Source organism: Lemur catta, chromosome 17, assembly GCF_020740605.2.
Source record: "Lemur catta isolate mLemCat1 chromosome 17, mLemCat1.pri, whole genome shotgun sequence".
Lineage (NCBI taxonomy): Eukaryota > Metazoa > Chordata > Mammalia > Primates > Lemuridae > Lemur > Lemur catta.
This window is the reverse complement of record NC_059144.1, coordinates 47,299,953-47,323,815: the sequence shown is the minus strand read 5'-3', so window position 1 is coordinate 47,323,815 and position 23,863 is coordinate 47,299,953. Positions and strand designations below refer to the sequence as shown.

Genomic DNA, 23,863 nt, shown 5'->3' with positions numbered 1-23,863 from the left:
CCACGAATAAGACCAGGACTTCTTGGAAAAAAATGGATGATTCTGGACCTGGAGCAGGGAATATATGAGGTGAACCTGGAGCATCTTGTCATGGCAGAAATTAAGGAGGTGCTCAAAAGATAAAACAATAGCAGTATGTCAAAGAGACATACGAGCCAACTGAAAGAGCTCCCAATGGCCAAAACTGGGACCATTTGAGCAAGAAAATAGGCCGGGGGGGGGGGGGGGTGGCTCACGCCTATAATCCTAGCACTCTTGGAGGCCGAGGCAGGTGGATTGCTTGAGGTCAGGAGTTCAAGACCAGCCTCAGCAAGAGCGAGACCCCCGTCTCTACTAAAAAAATAAATAGAAAGAAATTATCTGGCCAACTAAAATATACATATAGAAAACATTAGCCGGGCATGGTGGCGCATGCCTGTAGTCCCAGCTACTCGGGAGGCTGAGGCAGGAGGATCGCTTAAGCCCAGGAGTTTGAGGTTGCTGTGAGCTAGGCTGACGCCACAGCACTGACTCTAGCCCGGGCAACAGAGCGAGACTCTGTCTCAAAAAAAAATAAATAAATAGCATAGTATTGGATTATCACACAGTGTAGAAAATAAATATCATTGAGTCCATAATGACATAAATAAATGATTTAATAAATAAATAGAGTTGAAAGGACAACTAACTCTCCCATACAGAAGAATCCCAAATAATTTATGTTAGATCCTCTTCCTTCAGGAGGTAGAACATGACTCCCCACCCCTTAACCGAGGGCTGTAACTTAGTGAGTACAGTATGGGAAGTGGGGGGAAAGCAACTTTACAGTGGAGAAACCTGGAAAGGCATCCGTTGGCCGGGGGATCAAGCTCAGCGTCATCACTGGTGAGTGGGAGGCACCCTGATACTACGTGGCGAGAAGTGCACTTCACCTTTGTGGTCTTCACCCCAAAAGCCCACAACCCCAGTCCAATGATAAGAAAAACATCAGAAAAATCTAAACTGAAGGCCATCCTGCAGAATACCTGGCTAGTTCTCCTCAAACCACCAAGGTCATCAAAAACAAGGCCAGTCTTAGAAGCTAGAGGAGCCCAGGACATGACGACTAAATGCAATGTGGTGTGCTGGAACGAAAAATGAAAGGACATTTGGGGAAAACCGAGGAAATCTGTATAAAATATGGATTTAGTTGACAATAACATATTAATTATATTCATACATGTTCCTTGGTTGTGACAAAGGCAGCCCGCTACTGTAAGATGTTAACAATAGGGGAAACTGGGTGTTGGGGGCATGGAAACTGTCTGTATTACCTTTGCAACTTTTCTGTGACTCCAAAACCATCCTAATACTGAAAAGTTTTCTAAAAAGATTCAACCTTCTATATTGGTGTTCTCTGCAGGGCAAACTGTGATTGTCGCCCTCAGGCACTCGGACCCTTTGATCAACTGAAACTCGCGATGCTGAACCACATTAAGGGAATGGGTGACGTTGCCAAATCGGTGTCATCACTTCATCCCATTACCTCCTTTGGAAATGCCACCACCCCCGGGATTGCTGCCCAGTCCCCGCTATCCTCCACGGCCGCCACCGCTTACTTGTCTCTCTCTCTCCATCTCTCATTCATTCACTCATGCACATTTTTAATCAAATTTGCAAGTGAATTTTAATTGAATTTCCTACTTATTTATTGTATTTCTTTATTTAATTTGTTATCTATTTATCTGTTGCCTTTCCTCAGGATCTGCTGTGTGAGCATCCTGCAGTGGATGCACTTGGCCCTGGTGAAAAAGGACCTCACTCTCTAGTGCAAGGGCATTGGAGAAAAACACCAAAATAATTATAATCTATGATAAATATGAACATAGATGAGCAGAAAGCCATGAAGAAAGAGTAAATCTTACTCTGGGGACTGGGAGAAAACTGAAAAGCTCAGAGGGTATTAGAGAGCAGTCTTGGGAGAAAAAAATAAAAAAGATCTTGCCAGATGGAAAAAAGGAGAAAGGGGGCTGCAAGCAGAAGAACATGTGCAAAGGTCCTGGGGTACACGGGCCGCCGGGGCCTACGGGGGCAAAGGCAAGGAGTGGTAACAGTCACGCACACGTATTGAGCTCCTGTTCAGGCACTACGTCGGTATATGTGTCAGTGTCCTCTGGTGGCTGTATCAAATGATCACAAAGTGGCTTAAAACAACACGTTTATTGTCCTACAGTTTTGGAGGTCAGAAGTCTAAAATTGGGTCTTCTGAGGCTAAAATTAAGGTGTTGGCAGGGCTGTGTTCTGTCTGGAGGCTTTAGGAAAAATCTGTTCCTCGCCTTTCCCGCTTCTAGAGGTTCCCACATTCCCTGGGTCATGGCCGCTTCCTCCGCCTGCAAAGCCAGCAGCACAGTGTCTTGGAGGCGTCTCTCTCAGACCTCTGCTCCCGTCGCCGTCGCCTGCTCTGCCTGGCCCTCCCGCCTCCCTCTTGTAAGAACCCACCTGGATAATTCGGGAGAACTTTCCCATCTCAAGATCCTTAACTTGGTGTCTGCAAAGGCCCTTTTGCCACGGAAGGCACCCTCTTCACAGGTGTTGGGGTCGGGACGTGCACATCTTTACGGAGCCATTGTTCTGCTCACCGCGGTGTACGCTAGCGCTTGTCACCCTCACCACAGTCACGGCTATTGTCATTTCCCTTTTACAGATGAAGACAGTGAGGGTGATCGGGGTGAAACGACTTGTTCCAACCACAGAGAACCCAAGGGCTGCAGAAGAGGTGAGCATGCCGAGGGTGTGGCCTGGGAGGTCCTGTGCGTGGGGGTGCTCCCGCGGCCGGACGCCACGCACCCTGCTGGACATTCACTGATCTCATCCTCTCAAGGCCAAGCGGGGCCATTCGTCCCCACTTCACAGACGAAGAGAACAAGGCACTAAGCAGTGTGGCTGGCAAGGACCAAGGGACGAGGGCTGTTCTGTTATACCACAAAGTCTAGATTCTGTCCTTGGAGATTTGTCTAATGTTTTACACAAAGGAGTGACATGACCCAATATATTGTTTTTAGATAAACTTTTCATTTTACAATTTTAGATCTACGGAAAGGTTGTAAAGATAGCCCATAGTTTTTGTATATCTCTCAGTTTCCCCTGATGTTATCATTTTACATGACCCTGGTACGTTTGTCAAAACTAAGGAGCTAATAGTGGTACAATATTATTCACTAAGCTCCAGACTTCTTTTGGATGTCACCAGTGTTTCCATTAATGTCCCTTTCTTGTTCCAGGATATAATACAAAATACCACAGTGCATTTAGCAAATCTCTTTCCTTTTAAATTTTATTTATTTATTTTTCTAAGAGATGGAGTCTTGCTATGTTGCCCAGGCTGGTCTCAAATTCCTGGCCTCAAGTGATCCTTCCACCTCAGCCTCTCAAAGCGCTGGCATTACAAGCGTGAGCAAAGATGCCCTGGCAGCTGACTGGAGGGCGAACTAATGATAATAACAACCACAACTGCAGCTACTGTTCATCGAGTGCTGCATGCCGGCCACTGTTCTCAGAGATTGGGCGTCTTGCCCCTCCATTCTCACAACAATGAGGGAAGGACATTATTATTTTCTTTGGTGTGCAAGAGAGGACACCGAGGCATAGGGAGGTTTAGTAACTTGCCCAGGAGCAGTGAGAAACCGGAGATGGAGGATGGGGACCCGGATGAAACAGACCACGGAGCAGGTGAAGGCAGGTGAAGGGGTACATTGCTCAGACGTGCGGCCATAGTCAGAGAGCTGGAGGCGTGGACTTGTTTATTTAATGTCCACCTCCCTACTAGGGGGTGAGCCGCGGGACTGATCCTTCTCAGTTTGCGGTGACACCCTAGCTCCAGCACCTAGGAAGGGCTTGGAGCACAACAGAAACCCAATAAATGGAGGAATGAGTGAAGAAACGAATGAACAAATGAACACATAAGTGAATGAAAGTTCAGCGTCCCCAGGGATTGAAATTTCAGGACAAGCTGGTACACAAGGGATTTGTTAAAACCCGTGCAGACCCAGCAGCTCCGAACTGGCCTGGATGGGGGATGAGGTGGCCATAGAGCCAGGCATCCCTGTGTCTTTGCAAAACAGGGTGCAGTCACATGACTAACTTGCCTAAGGTGGGGGAGGCCCCTCCAGACTCGGGCAGGAGGACAGGGGAGGGGCTGCCTCCTCCGCTGAGGGTCTCAACAAACTAGGTGGATACTGGGAGGTTTGGGAAGTTGAGGAGGAAGATGCTTTTCCTGTCCCCAGGAGTAAATGCTCCCTGAGGTCCCTTGGCTCCTCACTCCTGATCGAGAGCAACCAGGGCTGGGTCCCTGGTCCCAATCTCTGTGCCTGGCACGTAAAAGGTGCTCAGTAAATGTTTGATGAATGAATGAAATAATGTAATAAAGAATTTGAGAGGGCGCGGTTGTGGGAGAGTCTTTTCAATCCTTAGGAATTGTCCCCAAGCACCCAGAAGGCCACATTTGCATACAAATAATTGATATTCTAATTACAAATCATTCGTATTGATTTATTAAGCAGATCCCCAAAGGATTTCTAGAAGATAATTAGATTCTACGCTCCTTAGGGGTGAGGACGGCATCTTTACCTCACCGTCCCCCCGGCAGTGTGCGGCAGAAGTACATGATAAATGTTTGATGAGGGAATGAATGAGCATGGTCTTAATTGTGGGGAGAGTTTATAGGGTCCCCACAGATCATCTCCAGTGTGCTGAGGAATGGGGGTACATTCATTTGTGTATCTGTGTGTTTGTAAAATTTGCAAATCTCTCACCTGTCCAAGCCCTAGTGATTTTCCACTGCGTGGCCTTCATTCATTGAGCAGACATTCGTGGACACGTGGGCTGAGCACCAGACTGAGAGACAAAAGACACACAGACTCCTGTCCCTTGCCGTCTCACTAGGAGACAAAGCAGAGTAAGGTAGAACCTGAGTGACCCGCTAAGGAGCGGCTGCGGCAGGATCCTCAGACCTCTCCCCATTGTTTCTGTCTGCCTGTCTCCAAGCCACCCCAAAGAAATGACAATTTGTAAAATTAAAAAAAAAAAGATTATGCAGCCAGCAAGTGAAAGCATCATTAGAAAACTTTGATATTTTCATTGATCTGATTAAAAACTATGCTGCCTTGCAAATGCAGTGAGTCCCGGGCTTCCACTGTCTTTCTGACCAGTCAGCTGCCCCCAGCCCCCCTGAGAATAGAAATCATGCAGCAGCCACTGGTCTCCAGCATCGTAGGGAAGTATGAATCCCCTGGATGCCACAGGAGGAGGATGCAGAGAGAGATGGGACAGACAAACAGACAGAGGGATCAGGTAGGACGGGGTGGCAGCAGGCAAGACCACCAATGGCATTTAAAAATTTGGTTTCTTCATTTCCATTTTCCTACTCCCCACTCCCAGGAACACTTAGAGCCACGGATTCTCAAGTGACTGTCACCACTTTGGTTTTCTAGCTGGGGGGAAACCCAAAACAAGCGATTACAGTACGATTACAGTACGTAAAGTAAATACAGTGTTCTCATGAAATCCCAAAGGTTGCAGTAGGCCCTACCATTCCATGCTGAGAGAGGAGTTTTTGCTAGCACCCTGCCTGGAGGCGCAGGGGCTGGGACTGCCTGCAGACTGACTGCCTGGGTCCCCACCGCCCCCTCCGCAGCTCCCTGGCTTACTGGGCATGTGACCTTGGGCAAGTTACTTAGGCTGCTGGCAATGTCCCCCAGGGACACACCTGTGGGTGAACTTGTTGGGCACACCTTGGGGAAGGGGAGTGGGTGCGGTTCAGCAAGACGTGTCAGGACAGCCTCAGAGGAGTCGGGCTGTGTTAGGTGATTTGGGGGGGCGGCGGTTAAGGAAGCCGAGCTTTGCTTTGCATCAGATGCTGTCAGGATATGGGGTGATGCTGCCATCTGTCCACAGGGACTAGGGCTAGGCTACAAATGCTGTGGGCACAGCAGCAGCTGCAGTCAGATTAGCTGTCTGGTCAGTTTTAGGGGTTTGGACAAAGTGGTTCTGTCTGGGCTCTGACATGATGATAGAGGGGTCTTGTTTTCATCTGGACCCATCATGGTGAGAGTGGCCTCGTGTGGTGTCAGTGTCCTGCGAGAGTGTTGACATCCAGCAGGAGAGAGCATCCCAAGGCCGGCCGGGAGGTCCCCGGGTGGCTCCTGGGTGCTGGATGCCGCTTTGCTCTTTCTCACTGTCTGTGCCTTCGTTTCCTGTCCATACAGTGGGGAATGAGGGAAGTTTCTACCTCTCACATCTGGGGAGGATTCAGTGGATCCAATGCACAGTTGCAAGTGAAGTTCTTGGTGCAGTGATGTCAGCTGTTACCACGAGGACAGCACACAGTGGAGTTATTGCCGTGAATTTCAAAGAGCACCCCAGACCTCTTGTGTCAGAATCTGGGGTGTATGACGTGTGAGCTTGGGATGTTAGTTGTTACAGGGTGGGTTTGTCTGTCTTTTGGTACTTTGTGAAGGAAATGAGGTCAGCACACGGTCAGGGTGGTAAATCCCCCTCCTCCAAATACCCCAACAACGTCCAGGGATCCAGGCGTTAAAAACCAAGTGCTTCATCAGCACTTTGCAACTCTGCGAAGAGACCCCCTCTCCCCAGTCTTTAAATGGTATTCGGTAAAAAGCAAATGATTCTTAATCTGCAGCAGCTAGGAAAAGGAAAATGTAGTAAACAACTTCTGTTATTTGCTCCTATGGGAAAGGTGTCACAAAAGAAACTTCTCCCCCTTCCTTTATTTCTCAGAAGATTAATTCTCTACAGGGGGCCCTAAGTTATTTATGTTGTGATGACGTGTGGTGTGTGGTAAGAGTCCTACAACTCTGCCCTGTTTTTCATTGATTTATTCTTCGGGGTCTAAGACATAGGATTTTGCAGTGGCAGGAATGTTCGAACGTTTCACAACACAAATAGTAAATGATGACGGATCAGCCTCCAAAAAGCTGGTACCTGGGAGGGGAGGGAGGCGACATTTGACTCGCAGCCCAGGGCAGCAGGGCGATCCGCCTCCTCAGCTGTCCCTGTCCATTTCCAGCTTCTCTTTGCTCCCTGCTGAGCCTGATTTCCCTTGCTGAAACCCCTCTGAACCCATTATTCTCCTGCAGCTGGGGCTATAAGGAATCTTTTGTCTTTTTCTTATTTTACTTTGCAATTTAAGCCATTTGTCTTTTCTTCATTTTGTGCTTGTGTGTGTGCACACATAAGCATGTGTGGGTGTATTTTTTAAAAAAACACTACAGCATTAAGAAAAATAAAGACAAGCTTTTATACTTTTTAGGCTTTAATATAAAAACAATACAGAAGTCTCTAACGGGTCCATGGTGAAAAAAGCAGGTACTCAGTGCCCACGGTTTTTGTGACAAGCAGTTGCATGCTAGGGCTAGTAATGGAATTTGTATGTTTATTATTGGTGCAATTAACAACTCTGATTTTATATAACTTCACTGTTTGCTATCATTATATATTCACAATAGCCCTATACAGCTGGCATCATTGTCATTTAGCAATTAAAATCACGCACTAACTCACGGAGGAGGTAGGCAAAGTTTAAGGACATTCACCGACTCGGCAAAATACTGTGGAATGCCTTCCAGCTTGCCTTGAAACCCCCTTTGAAAAATGACACTCCCCCTCGCCGGCCCAAGGACATTCATTTCAGAAAATATCCTAAGTAAATACAATTTTATTTCACTTCTTGAAATGTTCTCTTGAACATTTCTGGATTAAACTTGCACATCATTTTAACCCAACTGATGCTGAAGAGCTTTACCATGTTGGCAGGTTCTTCCTCCTCCCTTCCAGGTAGCTGGTTTTTTGAGGGAGCATTTGATATTCCCAATAATCATTTTCATATATGTACTATTAGAGGATTCAAAACTTGCTGTCTTTTCAGCACCCACAAGGTCATGAACAGGCCATTTGTAAAAACTGCCACTTGGCCACCAATGCTCCCCTCTCCTGTTGCATTCAGAAGTAACTTAAGGACAGGGAAAGAAAACCTACAGAGATCCCAATTTTCTAACATGGGCGGGATTATCTATCACACTGGAAGTAGGAAATATAAAAACAAATTCAAGTATGCAAAACATTCTGGCAGACTATTTTATGATTTGATGGACTAGACATTAATGACAGATTCAGACAGCAAACTGCTCAGCTGGCAGAGAGCATCTATGTCATCTGGGCCACTCTGCTGCAATGTTTGCTTGTTTTTTTTCCCTTTGTTTGTTTAAACTATTATGTGTTCTCATTTATATGCAAACAAGACATGACCTGACCCCATCACTGGAGCAGCTGATGGCAATTTCAATGTTGATGATAGTATACCACTGCTGCAGATTCTGTGCCCTAACAGTGTGCATTAATCTCAAATTTACATTCACAACCCCACAATTTTCTTCTTAAAAATGTCCTTTTTCTAGTGGACTGGAACCATTAGAAAAATGGTAGCTTTCGCACATATTTTATTTATCAGAGGCCCGAATGTCCATTCTGCACTGAATATTCATGAAGAGAAGTCTGATCCCCCTTTCTCTTCCCCATCCCTTAACAGTAGTGTCTGAGTTTATAGCATCTTCCTGCACATTTCTCCAAAGACGGTCCTGGATTCTTACATTGTTTCCTGGAAGATGCTGAAAACTGTGCTGAAAATTGTTCAAAAAAAAAAAAAAATCTAAGTATCCAGAAGCCTGATTAAAATCATAATTAACACGGTGATGCCTTTGGACAAGGTGTTAGCTGTAAAGTTTTTCCCCCTTGTCTCTTACAAGCTCCATCAGAGCTATAATGAAAAGTGACAATTTAATACTTCTGGTGGGCCAATTCTAAAAGGCTGATGATGCTTGGCTTCCTGACTCACACTGACATTTTCAGTGGAGAATGATGTTTTTGGCCAATATTATTATAAGCCAAACAAATGAAAGATTTAAAAGGCTCTGCATTTTATAATTTACCATCTCTATGGAAAATTGCTTCTTAAATTCTAATGGAAAAAAATCTGTAATAAACTTTGATGTTATTTAGAAACCTGGGTCTATAATTTAGTTCTTATGTGCTCTAAGGCAAGTAGCCAGGTGCCTGTGGAAAAACAAAGTTGTTTTGTGGATGCATTTAAAACAACCCTGTTTGTTTTGGGCTAATTTGTTGTGTGCTAATTTGTTTCTTCCTCTTTGGCACAGTGATTCTCTGTCTTGGCATCTATAAATGAGACTAGCTTCTGTCATAGTACCATCATGACGGGCTCCAGACTAATTTTCTTTTTAAATATATTTATTTATACTCCCCCACCCCCTTTCATCCAAGAGGATTTAGGGCAGCTTGAAAAAATATATATTAAATATTGGAATGAAATAGATGTGTGCTGTGAAAGTTTTACACTTGCCCCAAATCTGGCTGTAAGCTTTTTACTGACCAAATTGAAGAGGACGTGTTGTGTGCACTTTTTAAGAGGGGAAAAAAATAAGACAAATGCAACTTTGGTTTATCTATTGAGTTAATTGTCATTAAGGATCTGAAGACAGGATTGGGGTGCAGGGGTTCCTGATTTTTTTTTTTTAATAGAAAAAAATTCACATATACTCAGGGTAAGAGATTTTAAAAGTACAGAAATATGTATAAAGTAGGAAGTGAAAACAAGGCGACAGTTCTGTTGCCCAAGCCTCTCTCCTCAGAGATAACTACTGTTAACAGCTTGGAGTACAGACTTCCAGCCTTAAAACAGAGAAGAGTAAATGAAGTGCTGGCATAGATGCTGAGCAACTGGAATTCTCATACGCTGCTGGTGGGAGTTACATTGATATGCCGCTTTAGAAAGCTGTATCTGCTAGAGCAAAAGCAAACATATATACTGGGAATACAAATAGATATATTTCCACAACCCAGTAAATCCACTCTCAGGTGTATGTCCAAGAGAAACCTGTATATATGCACCAAAAACACATGTAAGAATGTTCATTGTGGTACATGCATAATACCAAAAGGCTATCATAAAGTAATATTCCATACAATATATAAGCTAAAGCAATATTGTTTAAAAGTATGCCAAATCAATCTACATATGCAAACTATCTACTACCACGTATAAAAAGAAAAACCTTACAACAAAAATCCAGACAATCCAATGCCTGCCAGTATAGAATGGATAAATAAATGCTGGTTTATTCACACCATGGAAATGTACATAGCAGCGAGAATGAATGAGAATACTACATACTATGTTGAATGCACGAAGCCAGACCCACATGGAACCACATGGTACGTACATGAAGTCGAAACCAGACAGAACTAATCTGTGATGTTAGAAAGGAGGCACAGGAGGGGTATCTGGGACATGGATAATGCCCTGCTTTTTCATCTGAGGGCTGGTTATGTGGGTAATCTTCGTGTAATTTTATTGAGCTGAACACAAGATTTATAGCATTTTTGGTACATGTTATACTTAAAAAAAAGTAAAAAACAGAACAGCAAACCACCAAATATAAAATCATTATTTTAACTGATTATCTTATTTTAATCAGAAAGGGATTATCAGAGGGACACCTTGTAAAAATAAATTATATGAGATTCTTACTCTTTGTTAATGCTGTGCTAAAATGCCAGTTATACAGGTATCCCACCCAAACAGCCACATGTGATAAGCTCTTATCTTCCCCCTTGGTGAAGATGAAGGAAACATAACTCAGAGAGATTAAGGACCTTGTCTAGGGCCACACAGCCTGGAAAGGGGCTGAGACCCAAACTGAAGCCTGTCTGTCTCAAGCCCTCTCTGCTCCCTCAGGTTCCCCCATTAGAACAGGTAGGTACTCTTGGCACAACTACAGCATACAAGCAAATGCGCTCCTGAGAGGGACAGCAAAGACAACACTGGAGCGTGTGCAGCTGTGCTTCTGTTGGCAATGACAGACATCGAGGGTCCAGAGTCAAAGTTAACACTAGGGTGGAAATACTGGCACCTTTGATGAAATGCCCCAAATAATGGAAGATGAGTGAAAACCTTTTCTTCCATGAACCAAAGGACCTCATTCTTCCTTTTTTCCAAGGACAGCAGCCTTCCCTCTAAGTGCTCAGTGCTGAGACCTGTTTGCAGCTCCCCCATCTCCCCATCTTTACTGTCAAAGGATACAGGAAGCTGGGGAGGCAGGATCTTTGCTGCTCAGTAGACTACCATGGCTATCAAAGTTCTGGTGCTTCAGTTTCCAAAAGTCACTTTGAAATGACTTCAGGATATCTGGTTAAGAAGAACACGTGATGAATAAGATCACAAAGAGAAACCATTTGAAAGGCAAATACATATATTTGTAAACATAGCATTTTATTAACAAATGTTTACACTCTCTTACAACAAATTTTATAGTGATTTAGCATGTTATACTCTATAAAAGTGTATTATAGAATATTCAAGCTAAAACGGTATCATTTAAAAGTATGCCAAATCAACCTTCATTTGCAAACTATTTACTATCACTTAGGCATAAAAAGAAAAATCTTACAACAAAAATCAAGAGGTCTAGTTTTCTCTTTTCAGCATCTACAAACAACACAGACATCATACAGTTTACATAGACTTAGGGCCAGCCCAAGGTTAAGACTGAAAAAATAAAGTTTTCAAATATCCATATAAGCTTGGCAACCATCATTACAGTATTTCATTACAAGTAACCAGGCAATGTGTCATGCAGTGAAGCCAAAGCTATAAATTTGGGCTGTTTATAGTGCTACAAAGCGGCCAAAACTGTAAGCAACTTTTTTTTTTTTCATAATAGATGCTATTACAAAAAGGCACAAATATCTTACGCCTTGCATCAGATCTTGAAAAGGCATGATGTTCTTAGGAGAAATAAGAATTGCTGGTATGACAGCTTAGCCTTTTTTTTTTTTTTAATATCTAGGTTCATCTCCACAGCTGTTTTTCTTCAAGACTTTTGACTTGGACTTTTACACACTTTAACAAATGTCCTATCACAAACTCAGTGAGGTTCTGACACGTATGTTAACTGTCCTACCACCAATAGTAAAAAAGCATTTGTCAACCAGTCATGTCCCACAGTGAGCTGTTGCTGCCATTCCCTTTCTGGAAGTACTGGAGTTCTTTACCTAAAACTGGCTTTGGCATTTTTTCCTCCATGCCCCTGCCAGTTTTCTTTAAAAAAAAAAAAAAAAAAAAAAGGCCCCATCTTTTTTACCAGACTCCACCTCCACAAAAATTAAAAAAATTAGCCAGGTGTGGTGGTGTGCACCCATAATCCCAGCTACTCGAGAGGCTGAGGCAGGAGGATCGCTTGAGCCCAGGAGTTGGAGGTTGCAGTGAGCTGTGATGATGCCACTGCACTCCAGCCCAGGTGACAGAATGAGACCATGTCTCAAAAGAAATTTTTTTTATTGATATATAATAGTTGTACATATTTTTGAGGTACATGTGATATTTTGATACATGTATACAATGTGTAATAATCAAATAAGGTAACTGGGATATCTATTATTTTAAGCATTTATCTTTTCTTTGTGTTGGGAACATTCCAATTCTTGTAGCTATTTTGAAATATACAATAAATCACTGTAAGCTACAGCGCCTACTGTGCTACGGAATACTGGAACTCATTCCTATTATCTGGCTGTACTGTTGTACCCATTAACCACAATCTCTTCATCCCCACTCCTGGCCCCTGCCTTTCTGCCAGCGCTTGCTGTGTCTTGACTCCCTAGGTGGACGGGTGGACAAACCCTGCTGCTGCGACCATGGAAGGTCGCATGGGAAGGCGTGTCACAAACATAGAGGAGGTGGCTGGGGCTGTGTGGCTCTAAGGGAGAGCCAGCAGAAAAATGAGCAGCACACAGGGAATAAGGCAAGAAGTCTGCTTCGATTACAGAGAAGGCAAGACGTAAATTCATAAGGGCAGAGGAATGACTGACGATTATGTGAGTGACTCATAAAGTGAAATGATGGAAAGACTGAGCTGGGTAAGAGTAAAAAAAAAAAAACGTTTGCAGGGCAATAACGCTCTGTCTACACAGTACAACAAATGGTTTAAAAATAGAGGCACCAATCAGTTGCTCTGACTAGCCAGCAGCCGATAATTTTCCCCTCACTGAATTGACTGGTCTCCCTGACATAATTAGCATGATCCACGTTAAGAAAAAGTTTCATCAACTATGTAATAACTTCATACACTAAGTAAGTGGACGTAAACAAATTCAAGTGCTGCTTTCAAAAATCTCCAGGGATAAAACTGATTATTCAAGTATAAACTTAATGAAAGATTAATAATGGCCAAATGGTATTAGGATTAAGCCCCAGAGCAAAGTCAAACACCGCTGTGGGCAAGGGGCTGACAATGTTCCCAAGTGGACCTGGGCACAGGACTGCCCACACCGGCACTGGTGGGCCCCATGCCAGCTGGGTGGGCAGTGGGCTCTGAACGGGCCTTGGGGAAGAGGTCTTTTTGCCCAGTTTTATGCAACACAACATTAGATGCTGTTGGGGGGTTCCTTGACAATTAGTTCTGAGTTAAAAATTACTGGCCCTATGTGCGAAATGCTATTTTAAAGATGATTTCCTCCAAAGTACTACATTAAAGAGTTTTCCAAAACACTGAAAACTTCCTGAATCAAGAAGTGGCATCAGTAAATCCAGCATATTTTAGTTCTGTTGCATGATTCAGGAGAGCATGAAGGTCTACAGTTTAAAACTGTCAATTAAAAAAGCCTCTTTCAAAATATCATGACTATCTTAGGGCTTCCCAGTAATTGGCTGATAGAACTTGGCACTTCAATTCCTGTCCATGAAAGTGACCCAGAATTTTGTGGCCGCAATTATGAAGCATTTTGACAGCGCACAGAGCAACATACAGATCTAAAGATCTAAAAATGAACTTGCAGCAACTTAAATTTGTTTTTGTTAAATTTGTTAGACACCATGGTTTTAATCTCACCATCTACTGTTGATATATCCTAATCTTACTATCTAAAATGTTCAACATAATAGAAGCAATAGATGGAAGGTTCGAGATTTTTAAAATTAAACTTCTGAATCCTTTTGAAGCCAAAACTATTCTAGCATATTCATAACTGATTATACACTAAATAACAACAGATAATTGTTATTTCTGATGGTGCAGACCATCAAATTAAACTTGATCTATGCTACTGGACATCCTTCTAGATTTGGGAAGTAAATCATTTTCCTGTATGCTAAGAGAATCCTGAAGGACAAACTGAGAAGTATGGAGTTCTCAGTTCTATTCAGTCACTTTCCTCATTACGCCTAATGAAACTTCATCACAACAGGTCTCCCACTTACCATTCGGAGATGGAAAAAAATGGAGGCTCCTGAAAAACGTAATACTCTTTTAATATTTTTTAGATTTTCATTTGCTCATAAAACAGGACAAATGCCCCAGAATTCCATTAACATTTCTTGCAAATCGGATAATCAAATTGCCAGGATTTCTATTACTGGAAGTCAAGACAAGCAACTCTGCTGTCAAGAGAAATTTGCAGAGGTTGTTTGTTTAAGTTCTAGGCTAACTTCTACCTGCCCATGTCCCTTTTCTAAAGCTATGAAGTATACTGTTTAACTGCTGAATAAATTTGTTGCTTGGACTAGTTTTTTATCATAATACCACAGGAATTAAAACAAATATCGTAAACATATCTCAAAACATTAAAAAAATTTTGATAAACTAAGCTAACTGAAGGCAGGTATATAGTCAACAGCTTAATTTTTGAAGGTACATTCCATTTCTTCTATTAAAAAATATTAGCTGTTAAGAGGTAGAAAATCTCTTGAAGTCAAACAGTAAAACTGTCCCTTTAAAATTAGCCCCTTTAAAACAAATTTAAATAATGAAGATTTTTATAGTTTCACACTCTCTTGCTTGTCACTGTCACTGAACTTCCATTATAGAGTTAGGAGGAATGTGTACAGCTGAGTGAGGTTAGAGACAAGAGCCAGCCTGAGTCTGTGGCTGTCATTTCCTGAATGTTCTAAAAGCAGGGACCTAGTATAGATCTGTTCGGGGATTTCCAATAACTGTTCTCTGGAAAGAATGGGTTCTCTCATGACTTACACAGGTTCTTACAGAGACGTCTGGATGTTTAGGGGGCTCATCTGTTACATAAATAACATACTATGCACCTATATCTTATACTTGTAAGGGCCCATGAATCGTGTTCTTGGTATGTTCTAAAAGAATGAGTGAAAAAGTGCTAAAAGAAATTATATAACCTTTTCTGCAACTCAATTTTAGAATATAAAAGATACATATAACAATGAAAAAATGCCTTTTTGAGCTGGGAGGCTGACATGACAATTAGTGCGGTGTCATCTGAATCTAACCTGCCCAGTTCAACACAATGCCATTAAAATACAGACATTTCGGTTTGACAGCTCTAGGAAAGCAATGGAGTAGTCACCTAAAGGATATTTTCATTATTGTACCTCCCAGAGTTCAATGTAGAAGGTCTCCTAGACCTATTTTCCTTCTTGAGAACAGAAAAGAAATAAATACAAGACTTAAAGAGAACTTACAAAATTAAATGTGGTTTCTTTGCCTTTAGATATTTAAGAATAAGGGGCATAGATGACCTTGAGAAGGACCCCAGCCCATTTAAAAGGTGCCGATCAAGCCTGTGATACAAAGTCCCAATCCCTTCAGACCCAGAGGCATCTGGGAAATGCGGGCACAGCAGGCGGCAGGCACTTCAAACATCATAACAGGTACCAAGGAAGGAGGTTATTTTAAAAGGAACTGAATTTTTCAGCTGCTCTGCCTAGAACTTATCCTGACTGTGGCTGACAAGTAGGTGATGGAGATTTCGTGTGGAACCAGAAGAGCTTGCAATAGGTACTTCTCCCCAATCACTTCTGACAGAGAGTTTAAAATGAAGAACACTTAATCATACTTACGTTATGTTCTTTTAATCACCAAATGATAGTTAATTAGTTATCACAGAATCAGAAAAACACTTATGTGGAAAAGAGCTGGAGACCAATGGTTCCCAGGATTGGACACCTGCAAAGAGCTTATTTCAATCTCTCCAAATCAATACACACTTGCAGCCAATTAATAATTTTTCTCTTCTGTTCAGTCCTAAAAGTTCTTAAAAATGGCCCTGCGTCATTTGGGAACCATAAGATTTTTAGAGATGGGCTATGACCCAATTCCTTTGAAATCTTGCCTTTTCTCAGTAAGAAATAATAAAGAAAATATGAAATGTGTATCAGATCATTGCTTAGGTTAAAAATCCAAAATGTGTTCAAAATAAAGCACTGCTTCTGACTTTAATATTCATCTTTGCATTTTAGAAGCAAACAAAATAAATGAAAACATCTTTTCCCTGTTTTCACTGAGTATGGATTATGGATCTGAGATAGCAATTTTTTCTTGCTGTTGCTAAGTATTAAAAAGATACTACATGAGAAACAGTGACAGGGCAAATTTTTAGACAGACTGAGGAAAATGAGGGGAGAGAAAAAGAGCCCCCAGAAGTGCCTGGGCACAAGCTCCATGTCACTCACTCTGTTAATAAAATATGTGGCCGTAACAAAACTCCTGTATCTGGGAGGGAGTAAGAGAAATCATGAAAACTGCAAGGGGCTGAAGAGACGGACCCATGTGGGGCTAAACGCAGTGAAGCGTCACAGTAAGATCAGAGGCATTCAGATGCTTTACCAGCAAGATGAGGCTGCGACCTTGCCTCTCCCTGTGCACTGTGATACCACGTAGTCACCAACATCTACTGGCCGGTTTGGTGGAAAAAATGTTAAGGTCATATATTTGTGTCTTTTGGTGAAATAAGACAGAAAGGGCCACACGCATTGTCTCTTCAGTAATGAGTCAAGCAGCCTTTGTTTTTATTTTGTTGTCATGGAGACAGAGGCCCAGCAGTGGGAATTCTAGGAACATACCAGGGCGGTGGTCAGACGCCCTGGATCCATCTGGATGTATATCAAAGAAAGTCAAACCACCTTCAGGTGTAAAGAGCCCAGCCCTGGGAATCACATGTTTTCTCTAGCAGCTAATTTAACGATGGGTAGGTAGGAAGCAATACCCTAGGGGGACAGAGTCCACATGTATTTTAAACAAAACAATGTTAGGATTTTCACTAACTACATTTTTTCTATATGATTTCAATAAGAGAATAAAACAATTTCAAATGCTTAAGATATACAATAGGGAAAAGGGAATCATTTTTTACTTAATCTGAGTTATAATTTTCCCATTAAAATCTATTCATATTGAGTGGGGGGGGCACAAAGAAATAACAATTATTTTTAAAAGTTTTGACTGTTCAGTTTAAGGATAGCTCTGAAAACACAATTTAGTTTGAAATTCAAGCTGTTTCATTTCCTATTTAATCTTGTAAATTTCCTTCCCTTACAATACTCAGGTTGGAAGGGTGCCAAATTAGACCAGGAACAAATTTTCACCAACTTCACTTCAGTGCTTTATTTTTAGATTATATTAAAAACCTCATTAGGCTCCCTGAGGGAAAAGAGTGTTAACCACTAACAGAGGCAGGGGAAAATAAAGGAAACGGAAAGATAAGCTAAATTGTTAACAAGGAAAGCTCTCTTAAAACAGTTGGTCTAAGGTCGCTGTAACAGCTAAAAGAAACTTATTACCAAGACCAGGTAAATGACTTGAGCTGGAGCTTAATCTTTTACCCCAAGGCTAGTAAGGACTAGTCAGGCTTGTCAAAGTGGCATATGTCTTTATTATGATTTCCAGATGGGATGTGGAGGGAAGAGGGGTGGGTGGAAGGGAAGTCAGAGAAATCTTTAAAGAGCTAAGAGCTCTATGCTCTATGCCTGTGCACAACACAAATGTGTTTCAGAATGTCCTGTGGATAAGTTGAAAAATGGGTAGGCATATGCAAGACTGGGTGCAAGACTAAATGGAATGTTGAATGAAACTTTAAAATTTATTAATGTATTTACATAATTTATAATCTTTAAGCAATGGTCTCATAAATACAGACTACAACTTTACATATGCTAAGCAACAGATACTTGTTTTTCCCCGCTAAAATACTTGGGTTAAATAATTGACAGCATTTACATACTTTCTTTACTTTTTCTCTTTTTTAAACTCTCACTAGTCAGTTTGGAACATATGTAATTCAGTTTATTCCAGGCAGCTTCTCTACCATCACCACCCCAATCACGAGAGCTTATTTAAAAGGTGCCAATAATGTGTCTGGTGACACATACATGACAGGGTCAAAAGCAAACCCAGAGTGAGCTAGGCACCTACTGTTATCATTGTTAATTTACTGTATGCATCCTAGGCTAATATAGTCAATGAAAAGTGCTTTAGAGATGGCAGATGAAATTGTTTCCACCAGTCCTATAAATAACCCATTTTAGCTTCAACTAATTGCCATCTCTCCACTTACGATATCCTACATTTTAAATGATACAATCCCCCTCTAACAGTGGTAACAGAAACCAAGGAAATTACAATCTCCACAAGGTCTTTTTTTCCCTCGACGACCACGAAAGTGCTAATCTTCCCTTTACAAATGTTACATAAAATCTTGATTACAAAACTACTCAACAATTTAATCCTACCATCCATACAATTATATGTTCCTTTTTGGCAAGGTCAAAAGCCAATGATGTAGTCCCTCTGTACACCAGAAATTCTTTACATAACAGAAATCCACAGACTGAAATACTGCTGCAGTCTTCAAAGAGAGAACAGAACCAGTCAATTTCTGTGAATCCTTTTTGCACGAAGAAGACTCAAGACCAGCTATGTGAAAACTGGTGGCAGGGACCCCAGCCCTCCTGTTAACTTTCAGGACCACCTACTTCATCATTGTCTGAGAGCTCAGTCAACAGCAGCTTCGCTTTGGCTCTGAAGGCTGTCTTCGGAGTTTGAAGCCCTTTCCGCCAGATGGCAGATTGGCATCAGTGGATGGAATTCTTCGACCTAACCAAGATGAGAGGAGGGAAGGGAATAAGCTTTCACTTTCCAAATCTGTTTATGCTCAGACACAACAATTTTGCAGATGCAATCTGACAGGTTTCATTAAAGTAAAAAAAAAAAAAAAAAGTTTAATAAACTTTTTACTTTGGGAAAATTTTAGATTTACAGAAAAGTTGCAAAGATGATATAAGAGAGTTCCTATGTACCTCTCTTCCACTTTCCCTTAATGCTGACATATTACCATGGGACATTTGTCAAAATGAAGAATTCAAAATTGCCACATCACTACTAACTTCAGACTTTTTTCAGGAATCACTGGTTTTCCCACTAATGTCCCATTTCTTGTTTCTGTCTCAGAATCCGAACAAGGACATCATACAGCATTCAGTAAAAAATTTTTTAATTAAAAACATTGTTTTGGCCGGGCGCGGTGGCTCATGCCTGTAATCCTAGACTCTGGGAGGCCGAGGCGGGCAGATTGTTTGAGCTCAGGAGTTCGAGACCAGCCTTAGCAAGAGCGAGACCTCGTCTCTACTAAAAATAGAAAGAAATTAGCCAGACAACTAAAAATATATATAGAAAAAATGAGCCGGGGCATGGTGGTGCATGCCTGTAGTCCCAGCTACTTGGGAGGCTGAGGCAGAAGGATTGCCTGAGCCCAGGAGTTTGAGGTTGCTGTGAGCTAGGCTGATGCCACGTCACTCTAGTCTGGGCAACAGAGTAAGACTCTGTCTTAAAAAAACAACCCCTCCCCCCCAAAACCCCCATTGTTTTGAGTAGGTAAAACACATTTAAAAAATTCAATCAGAACAAACTTGTCCCTCTGTCTCATGGCAGAGGCCACCACAGTGACCTATTTCTCGTGCAGCCTTCCAGAGATAGATGTGCATAAACATTCACAGGTATACCCATATCCCTACCCAACCTCCCCTTTCTTAAGCCCGAATGGGAGCAAACAGTACGCACTGTTCCCCACCTTGCTGTTTTCACTGAATATATCTTGGGGATTGCTCCTTCACAGCATATGGAGGCTGCTACCTTCTTCTTAATTGCTTTAAACTACTGCAATGTATGGATGTACCATAATTTATTTAACCAGTTCTCTATTGATGGATATTTAGTTTCCAATATTTTGATGTTATTAACAATGGTACAGAAAGTATCTTGAGTATATGTGCTGGAAAAATTACCATGAGAGGAAGAGTTAGGTCATGCTTTCTACTCCTGGGTTTGTCTGATACATACACTGTATTCCCAGTGTCTGTATAGCACAAATGCAAGAAGAACGTGCAATTTAAATTTTGACAGATGCTGCCAAATTGCTCTCTGAAGAGGCTGTGCCACTTTATTCTCCTACCAACAATGCATGCGAATGAACAGGTTTCACTTTACGGCTCCATGAAGCATAATGTCAATTTCGAGAGAATCCTTAAATCACCCGTCCACCTACCTGACCTATAACTCAAGGGCTGCTTCTTGTACAAAGGCACTCCTGATGCCCTCCCACTTCCTAACTCTCTCCAACATCTCAGACACTAAAATCAATCAGGACACCAGAAGCATGCTATTACGTATTTGTTTATGAATTAGACCCTAAGCGCTTCTAGGGAAGAGATCCTGTTTCTCCATCTTTGTGTTTCCAGTATCTTTTCAGCATAGTACCTGGCACAGAGATATCTTGTAAACACGGAATAAATGGACATACACATCTTTTGATATTAGCGAGGATAAGAAGGAACCTCCACCATTTTGAGCAGGCTACAAATCTGTGTGGGCAGTGCACAGCATGTTTTCTACATGGACAAGAAAGTGTCCCCCCAGTATGTCCTACCACTGCTTTTCAAATGCCTATACGACACTGTTGTGAATAAATTACACATTTATTTAAAAGCTTCAGTGAAGCTTCTTGTTATTATTTATTTCTCAATAAATGGATACTAAAATACACCTGGTATAACAGAGGCATCTGGGAAATGTGACATAAAAATTTTGGGAACAAATAACATTTTTAGAAGAAAGCAGACAAGAACAGCTTCATGAACTAGGAATAGGCAATGATTTCTTAAAGGCTACCAAAACCTTTATGGTAATCATAAAGGAAAATAAGGATAAACTGCATTATATTAAGATTAAAAACTTCAGTTCATCGAAGGAGTTGATTCAAAAACTCAAAACCACAGAGTAAAGAACTATAAAACATTAAGAAGGCAGGTAATCCAAAAAGAAAATAGGCAAAAAAAGATGTAAAAGGCATTTCACAAAAGAGGATATCTAGATATTATATGAATGCAAATAAATCTCTAGAAAAGTGCTTGACTTTATTAACTGCCATGGAAACGCAGATCACAACCTGCTCACCAGAGACAGGCAGTGATTGGGATTCTCACGCACCACTAGTGTGGGTGTCAACTAGGACAACCACCACTTTGAAAACTGGTTGTCAGTAAAGTTGTACTGAATGCACGCACACCCAATGACCCAGCAATTCTTCTTGTGGGTATAAATATACCTAACAAAAATGTGTACAGATGTTCACCAAAGAATATGACCAGAATGTTCAGAGCTATATTATTTATTGTAACTCTAAACTGAAAACAGCTACCCAAATGCCTATCACAGCATGGCATGCTGTGGATAATTACACTGTAGATATTCTCTGCTTCCCTCGACCCCCGACTCTGACTCTGACTCTGATACACACACACACCAGCCATGAGAATGCATCACCTACAGCTACATGCAATGACATGGATTATCTAAAAATGTAATGCAGAACAAAAGCAGCCAGACACAAAAGAGGAAACAGTATGTTTTAAAAAATATAAAGTACAAAATGTATGTAAAACCAAAACAGGCAACGATAATCTGAAGAATTAGTAGTCAGGATGGATGGTGGTTAGTTACCCCTGGGGGTGTAGGAACTGCCATGTCCCAACCTAAATGCCAAGCACGGGAGTATATTCAATTTGTGAAAATTCACTGAGCTTTGCGGTTCTGACATGTGCACGTCTCTGTGTATCTATTATGCTTTAGTACAAAGCGTGCCAGGCACTGTGTTCATGTAATTTTACAACATCCAGTCAACAATAAAGTCTATTTACATCTCTCCTGAGTTTTCTAATCTTTGTGAACATACAAGTTTTTATTTTTCACAGCTAAAATTAGTATGTACAGACTAGTTTTTACATAAGAATTTTCACTGCTGGTACAGTTCACCACCTTCCTGTTTTTAATACTGCCATAGTAAAGAACACTTTAAAAGAGAAAAAAAGATAATTTTAACATACTCAAGACATCACACACTTAGATATTCAAGCTTGAACTGTGAAAAATTTGCAACTGGCCTTACATTGCCTTTCAAGAATGTATTTGGGTACCTGCTATTGACATCTAGGACAACAACAAACATCATGACTTTTAAATGTTGAAATGAAGGAGTTGACATGGGGGGGTGCAATCAGCAGTCTACTGGTGGCAAGTGGGCTCCTTAGGTCTACAAAGTACTCTGAAAATATTCAAATTAGTGGCCAACTCTAAACATGAGATGTATAAAAAAAATCTGAAAATAACTCCCAGCAATTAGGCAACCAGGGGCCCATATTCCAGAGTGGCCCCAACTGCTGGCGCTGGGCCTGACCTGCCACCTGTCGGAGTCCCCCAGCCTGCTCTGCTCATGGGCTACCCCTGCCTGGCCTTGGTGGGCACTGGGCTTCATGCCCCTCCCTCTGCACAATGGCCAAAAGCCCTCCCAGCTTCAGTCACCTTGGATCTCAATCCTACAGCGGATCTTAATGCGTAAGTGCACTGTGGCTCTCCCCCTCTGGAATTCTGATGCAAATCCTCACATCTCTGCAGCGCTTGCTCCCTCAGCTCTGAGAGCACTTCCTCTGAGAGGCCTTCCCCGATCACCTGCAGACATTCTTTCACTTCATCCTATAAATTATTTTCTTCATATTACTTATTTTTATCTGAAATGATCCTATTTATTTGGTGTTCACTGCCTGTCTCCCTCTGTAGAATGTGCACTCCAGGAGAGAAAGGGCTGCATCTATCTTCTTCACGGCTGTCTCCCCTGAGCCTGGTACAGCTCCCAATAAATATTTTGATGAATTTGAATGAAATGAATAAACATAGATGCAATCTGTAGAGGATCCCAAAGGTATGCAGCAGTCTTTCTCCAGTCTAGTGCCATCACATTAACACTGCTGGAAAGGGAAAGGCACAGTGGGAAATGAAATTTTACCTTTCAATTGCCTAGTATTAATTTTTGAGGGTTTTCTTATAGTGAAATTACACATGCATTTCACTTCTTTTTATTTATTTTGTTCATTTTTGATGACCTTGGATGACTAATTGAAACACATTTAAATAGAGAAAAAGGGAGAGATGACAGCTTCCATGACCTCAATGCCCTGTGCGTTATTTATTCAGTACCAACATTCTTTCTAGAAGGGCTACACTGATCAGGCAGCAGCTCTCCAGCAATTATAACATGATATAAAAGCTGGTTATTACTCTTACATTCTCAAATCTCTTTTCACTGAGGACAATTTCAGATACTAGACTACACTAAGTAAGGTGGGAATTCTAACCAGGAAGATAATTCTGTTTTAAGTTGCTCCGCACAGAGGAAACTGATAAGGAGCAGAGATACTCACTAATTTCTATAAAGAGTTCATTTATGTTTATCGCGTTTTTTGCGCTGGTCTCTACAAAAATTGCATGAATGGAGTCGGCGTAGTCCTTAGCATCTCTCTCCATGACTTCTCTGGAAGGCAACAATTGCAAATCAGAAATTGTACACATTAACATCTTAAAATCATCCCCTCCTACCCAGTAATTAGCCAGATTTATGATGACAAAGGATGTCTTGAATGGTTGCTGCATGAGTCCTGACGTGTGGTCTTCCCATTTATACCACTTCT

The 23,863-nt window shown here is 41.6% G+C and overlaps 1 protein-coding gene across 4 annotated transcripts in view; it reads right to left on the bottom strand.

Annotated features, from left to right (window-relative positions):
- Positions 1 to 10,162: 10,162 nt before the first annotated feature.
- The window catches only part of RAB22A (RAB22A, member RAS oncogene family), a 56,141-nt gene continuing 42,440 nt past the window's right edge, over positions 10,163 to 23,863 (bottom strand). For 2 of the 4 annotated variants that reach the window (XM_045528125.1, XM_045528127.1), the window contains 2 exons: positions 23,597 to 23,706; positions 17,905 to 18,941 (listed from right to left, as the gene is read on the bottom strand). In XM_045528125.1, the coding sequence (XP_045384081.1) occupies positions 18,844 to 18,941; positions 23,597 to 23,706 (208 nt within the window). In that variant the 3' untranslated portion in view covers positions 17,905 to 18,843. Of the gene's footprint in view, positions 11,234 to 17,904; positions 18,942 to 21,734; positions 23,144 to 23,596; positions 23,707 to 23,863 lie in introns of those variants that run through there. The other 2 variants (XM_045528126.1, XM_045528128.1) reach the window with 2 other exon arrangements.